This window comes from Chenopodium quinoa, unplaced genomic scaffold (genome assembly GCF_001683475.1).
Source record: "Chenopodium quinoa cultivar QQ74 unplaced genomic scaffold, ASM168347v1, whole genome shotgun sequence".
NCBI classification, from domain to species: domain Eukaryota; kingdom Viridiplantae; phylum Streptophyta; class Magnoliopsida; order Caryophyllales; family Amaranthaceae; genus Chenopodium; species Chenopodium quinoa.
The window spans coordinates 1779243-1786092 of record NW_018744080.1 but is presented as its reverse complement, the minus strand read 5'-3'; the positions used below and the strand labels follow the sequence as shown (position 1 = coordinate 1786092).

At 34.5% G+C, this 6850-nt stretch overlaps 1 protein-coding gene across 2 annotated transcripts; it reads left to right on the top strand.

Annotated features, from left to right (window-relative positions):
* Positions 1-431: 431 nt before the first annotated feature.
* Positions 432-2924, top strand: LOC110691444 (zinc finger A20 and AN1 domain-containing stress-associated protein 8-like). 2 transcript variants are annotated; one of them, XM_021868381.1, is made up of 3 exons: positions 432-613; positions 888-976; positions 2161-2924. In XM_021868381.1, exon 3 carries the CDS (start codon positions 2175-2177, stop codon positions 2685-2687), a length of 513 nt encoding a protein of 170 aa, XP_021724073.1. In that variant the 5' UTR covers positions 432-613; positions 888-976; positions 2161-2174; the 3' UTR covers positions 2688-2924. The 2 variants fall into 2 exon arrangements, with proteins under 2 accessions (XP_021724073.1, XP_021724072.1); XM_021868380.1 differs by lacking the exon at positions 888-976 and having other exon boundaries at positions 437-613.
* Positions 2925-6850: the final 3926 nt, after the last annotated feature.

The following is a 6850-nucleotide window of genomic DNA, read 5'->3' as shown; positions in this document are numbered from 1 at the left end:
AATTCAGGTCCCCGATCCAAAAAGGTCCGGTCTGATTTTGGACCGGTGTACACCCTAATCACAGGTCCCCAACTATCTCATGCCTACCCCTAACATCGTTCAAGGCTCATGAAATCGTATCCCTTACGAAAACCACCCACCAATTTTAAAAAAATCGGTCAAATGAGTCGGCGAGTTGCCGACTAACTCAAACACTAGGCTCACGCTAACTCGGCACCAAAACCAACCACAACAATACAATATTTTCTCTCTCCTTAAACTTTACTCTTATCATCATCCTTTTCCCCGAAATGTCCCTATCATTCTTAATCATCTTCCACTTGTGAGATTTTTCTTATGTTTTTTTAAGATTTTTCCATTTTCATCTACTAATACTACTCCCAACTACCTTTTTCTTTTTATTTATACGTTTTATAATAAAGGATTCTACTCTTTTTTTTTTTCATCAATTTTAATACCACTTCTATTATTAATTATAACTACCAATATTATTATTAATATTTACCTTATTTTTCTTTCTTTCTTTCAAATTTTGAAATTATTAGTTTCCTAGATTATCTCGATCGTCCCCAAACCCTAATTATTTTCCCCCTTTTCCAGATCTTATAACCAGGTTAATTCTCCCCTTTTTTCCTTTTTTTTTTTAATCATTATAAGTCTCCGATCTATATGTTGGTTGATTTTTGTAAAATTTTATTTTATTTTCTGGGTATGTTTTTAATTTTAATTTGATTATATGTTGGGATTTATGTTGATTGTCTATAATTTTGATGGATGTTTTGATTTACAGTTGAATATGGACTGTTTGTATTATTAGATGTGTTGAGATTTTTATATTTTTTTTATTTGTTTGTTGTTTGATTGGGTATTTTTTGTGGTGTTTTCAGTATTATTTAATGGATTTTTGGTTAGGTTCAAGTTTACTGGATTTATCATGGGTTCAAGCTTAATAACTGCTGATGCTTCAAATTCAACTGTATGTTGATCTGGGTTTTCAGAAACCCTTTGTAATTTTTTATTTTTATTTTTTGTAATTTATTATCCTTTTTAGAGGGTGAGGGGTTATAATTATTTTAATTTTTTTTATTCCCTATAGTGAAATTATTTATCTTGTGTATTCGAAGAAGAGGGATTTTAATTAGTTTTTTTTAATTTGGTTTTAAATTTTTATTCTTAAATAGTGAAATTATAATTTTATGTATATTTGAAAGAGGAGTTTTAATTAACTTATTTTTATTCCTTATAGTGTAATTATGAATTTTGTGTATTAGCATAAGTGGAAGTTAAAGCCTTCTACAGTCTTAATTAAGTTATTAAGATACATATGCTGATATGTTGAAGTTCATTTGGTTTAGAACATGCTTTGTAATTTTATTTTTGGCAAACGAGGAATCTCTATGCGTTAATTGAGTTTCGTATGCTGATTTGTTAAAGTTCTTAAGTTTAGAGGATGCTTAGTTAACTTTTTGGGGCTATTAAGAGCTAGGAATCTTCGTGGCTTAATTTTGATTCACATAATGATATGTTGAAGATTTTAGGTTTAGTACATGCCTTGTAGCTTGTAAGCTTATTTGCTACAAATTTTGATAATATTTATGGCTCACGTAATAAGATTCTTATGCTGATATACTGAAGTTTCTTTGGTTTCGATCATTCTTTGTACACTTTTGTGGCTATTATAACTATTACTTAATATTTATATGCTGAGATGTTGAAGTTCTTTGCTTCCAAACATGCTTTGTAACCTTTATTGGCTACTGGGATTGACAAGAGCTAGGGATTTTTGTTGTTTATTAAGATTCTTATGGTGATGAGTTGTAAGTCTTTAGGTTTAAATATACTCCGTACTAGTCGGCAGCCAGGATTGTTAAGAGCCGGGAATTTTCATGGTTATTAAAATATATGTGCTTATATGTAGAAGTTCTTTGGTTTTGAACATGCTTTGTAGCATTTTGGTATATTGGGGTTGACAAGAGCTTGTAGGTTGGTTTCTAATACTCTGTATTTATCAGCCCAATCAAGCTCATGTAGCTTCTTAAGCACCAGTTTTTAAATTCAGCTGCTGGTGTTTGATTAATGGTGTTAGATTCTGGCAGGTTTAAGATTGTTGGGTGTTCTGAAATCTGAATTTGATTGGTGTTGAATGTTCTTTCTCAACAGGAAAAAATAAAAAGATGGATCATGATGAGACAGGATGCCAAGCACCAGAACGCCCAACTTTGTGCATCAATAATTGTGGCTTCTTTGGACATGCAGCCACAAGGAATATGTGTTCCAAATGTCACCGAGAAACAGTGCTCAAGGATGAACAGGCAAGATTTGCAGCCTCTTCCATTGAAAACATAGTGAACGGGAACAACAAGGGCAAAGATGCTATTGTTGTGCCTGCTGCTTCTGTTGATTTAAAGTCCGGAGAAGTAGAGACAAAAGTCGTAAATGTTCAAGCTGCTACTGAGTCAGTTGTTGGACAGCCTTCTGAGGAAAAGAAAGCGGGTCCAAGTAGATGTTTAACTTGCCGTAAGCGTGTTGGTTTGACTGGTTTTAGTTGCAGGTGCGGTAACCTGTTTTGTGCCGCTCACCGGTACTCTGACAAGCATGATTGTCAATTCGATTACCAGTCTGCTGCTCAAAATGCCATAGCTAAAGCTAATCCGATCATCAAGGCTGACAAGCTCGATAAGATCTAGAAGCATGATGACAAGTCACCAGTTTCTTTCTATCGTTGTTTTTTCGCTTTTAGTATTGCTGCTTTCCTTGTTAGAAACTATTATGTCTATAAATGTATGGCAGGGGGCAGTCACAGGGGTGCACTCACCTTGTTTGCCAACAGGGTTGGCCACCTCTGCACCAGTTTGTAAGTACTTATTTGCTGGTTTGTGGCACTTTGATAATTAATTTGCGAGTTTGGGTATTGTCTCTACGATCACTTTTGCATTTCTTTTGATTTCACAAAATTTGACGTGTTGTTTGGGTTATTGTTTTTTTCTTTCTTTTTTCAATACTTGAGATCACCATCATTGCCGATTTTGAAAGTGTTGTGATGAAGAGAAATTTGAAGCTCCATTCAGAAGGTAGAACGTGATCAATAACTTTTGGTTCAAATAAGGTAACTGATTGTTGGGGGGTGGGGGTAGAGTTTATATCTGCAGGGGAAGTCTGACAATGCCTGTGGTAATGCTACTCTATCTCCAAGTTTGTGCTGATATATATTTTTAATATAAGTATATATTGCCACATTACCATAGTGGGATTGATCATAGGTTAGCATCACCACAGTCATTGTCATGGTACTTGCAAAACTGCATGGAGAATAATTACATTACTGCCACTTATTATCATCTCCTTAGTTTTTTAGTCATCTAAACAGGCCTCGAGTGTTTTCATCTATTGATATGAGTTGTTTAGCTGTCAGTACTCAGTACGCCAGCCTTGCCAGGAACTGTAATTTTAGAAAGAATAGGTTTTGTTTTTATGAAATTGCAGGTGTGTTGATATTCAGTGTACACAACCTTCAACAACGATTTCGTTCTCTTTTTTTTTTTTTTTTTTTTTTTTTTATTATTATTATTTTTTTTATTTTTAATTATGATACAAAATTCACTTTCTTCATTATGTTATTTTTACAGTTGCAACTGCTCTTGCTATTGGGGTCTATGGGCTTAGCTCATAAATTAGTGTGGAAGGGAATTCTGTCTTGTTGCATTCTATGTTCTTAAGAGCAGAAGTAATTGACCAATTGATTTAGGATTCCCTAAAGGCTGTTGACACCTTTGACAGATGCTAATTTGTGATGTCGTTTGTGTAGTAGGGTATCGTGTATCTCTTTTGTGTGGAGGTTTAGTTTTAGAAATACTTCAGTTATACTGAAGTCTGAGGATTTGATGGTTAAGCTCTTGTAGTTCTGTTTATCCAGGATTGTGGTTTTGCCATTTTATTAGGTGCTGAGCAGGCTGACAAATGATAAGGCTATCAGGGGTGAGGATATATATATGGATGTGAAAGGAGGAACAAGTGATGTGGATTGTTGAAATTGTAAATGCCGATTCTTTTCTGGGGTTATTCTTATTGTGGGCAGGAATGCTGTAAGTTGAGTCGTTTGGGTGTTGGTGAAGAGGGGAAGGACTACCCGTAGCTTTAGGAAGATGGTTATTATTTAAGAATGATATGGAGAATTTGAAGTCTAAACTGGCTTGTGATGATGTGGGAAAATAACATGCTGTTGCTTCTGGTTTCCTTAATACAGGGTATCAAAGTTGAGTAGTGTGTTTTTCCCTTATTTTGGACTAATTCCGGTGAGGCCGTGACAGGTAGGTAGTAGGTTGATCCTGTTTATAGCGGTGGTTTATGCAATCATTTAGCATTTTGCTCTTGGTGTTTCTTGTGTGTGCACATAATACATCGGAAAGGTGTTCCTTTTGGCTTGTGGTTTACTTGTCTATGACTCTAATTCTGCAAGGTTAGAATCTTGCATTTGGCAGTCTTGTATTCATTTTTTTTGGATGTTTTGGTATTTATCACATTTTTTTTTTTTTTTTTTTTTTGTTTCCTGTGACCGTTGATCACTGCTAATCACCACGAGGGTGAAACCTATATCTTCAGTCCCTTCATATGGTTTTTTTTTACTGACGATCATTGCTCATCACCCGCAAGGGTGAAGCGTAGATCTTCGGTCGTAATATTTTCCCAATTTTGTTAGCTGGTTGATATTTTCTGCTCTGGCTACAGTAGTTTAGGAAAGCATAGAATGGAAACCATAGCAATGTTGTTCTTGTCTGTCATAGGTTTGTAGTGATCTACGTGGAGTCGTTGTGCAGTGATTCACAGGATGGTGAGACGAAATATCCATAGTGTGCAAGTTTTGGGGTATGCTACATGTAGAAATGATTCATGCTGTAGTATGCAGACGTCATGAAATGAAGAGGTCAGTGTGTTCCTTCATTTGTGTACTGCTGATCAATGACACTTCTGAGTTCTAACTGACCTAGTTGGATCAGGAATTGACTATTAATGTTTGAAAAATGCTACTTCCGTTAAATATTAGTTGCAACTTTGGGGTATTATTTGCGAGATGTAAAATATTCAAAAGTCACAACTAATGGAGGTAGCACAAATTTTAAATAAGATGCATTGCCATGATAAAACTACATGTATGGTTTGGAAACAAGCTAACGCAATTACCACCTAAGTTAAGGGAAGATCTATTGAGATTAAATATAACATGTTTTTGTTTTGACCATTGATTACAAACTATACAAGTACTTTTGCCAGATTTCCTCAAAAAGAAAAGAAAAAAGTGCTTTTGGCAGATGTATTGATGTAACTTTGAATTTCATGTAACTATGAGGTTACAAGTTCAAGTCTTTTCATTTACATTTACATGTGTTTCGAGTATAGGATATTATATTATCTTGCCCTCTTAATATGTTTATACTTGTCTTCAATGTGATGTACCGGTGAATACACTATTATATATTATCTCCGTTACAGGTTATGTGCAACGATTTGACATAAAGCTGAGAGGGAAAATGTCTAATTGTTGCACATAACCTGTAGCGGAGGTTGTAAATATTATGGCAAATTGTTGGACGTAACTATGATTTTTTTTTATTTTTTTTTTGTGAAGGAAAGACGACTAAATTAAATCAAAGGAGTGAAAAAAGAGTTTGTAAACAAAATAAGATTATTTAAGGATAAATGTTATTTTATGCTTTAAGTATGGACAATTACAAAATAACTTAACACTAAATCTTGAACAAACGAGATTAATGAATGGAGACGAAGTTGAGGCAACAATGGACAAAATTAAACTCAATGGATGCTTCACTGGACCCATACCCTCTGGTGTTGACCATACCCTTAATTTCTTTATTTTTCATAAGGGTTTAGTTTTAATTCGGTGGCGAAGTTGCGATCATCGTTGGTGGAGGGTGGTGTCCAAAATGTTTGAAAATGTAAACAACGGTGGTAATTGTGATGTTGGTGGAAGGTGGAAGGTGGAAGGAGATATCTTTGATGGAGGCCGAAGCATTTGACGGAGGACGATATATGTCGTATATATTGTCACTTGAAATCAAAATATTGATGTAAAACACTAACTTGAGCAACAACAACATATTGTACTGCCAAGTTATTTACAAAAATGATTATTAGATGAACAAGATATGTTTATTATTATAATCAATGGTTGTGGCCTCTATCCTAAGTCACAAGTTCGAATCTTTCCATTGACCTATGTTTTAGAGTAAGAGATTTCCCTATACGCGTTCTTTATTATCAATCTATTGTGTACTTGTCTGGATCCTATAAGAGGTGTTAGTTTAAACGAGCTACAGTAAAAAAAAACTTTGTACACAGAAATTTGAAATCCATTGACCTATTGATGTTTGTTTTTGTATCCCTATTTAATTAGTTTGCACGAGCTCAAAAATTTAGGCATATTATTTAACTGTAGTACTCCCTCCGTTTTTAAGTACTGCTCCATGCGTGGAGTTGTTGTTCATATTACACCACCTCCCAATTACATCAACATCAATGGTCCAGAAGCTTCTTCAGTAAACTGCACTCGGATTGCTAGCTCAGCTTAATCATAACATAATTATGTTATAGATTCTTTGTAACAAACTTTATTTTTAGAAGCTTTGTTTGTAATATATAAGAAGACGTTTGAGGTTGTTAGAAACTAATCATCAAATTCTATTTTGTGAAATGAAATCTAAGCTTCTCTTTTCTCTCTATTATTCTCTTCCTTCTTCTGCATTTTTTGATGAACTTAATTCATGAATTTTATTAGGGTGGTTTGGCAGGGTTTTGATGTGGGATCGAGTTGGTTAGATGGGGTTCGCAGGCATGG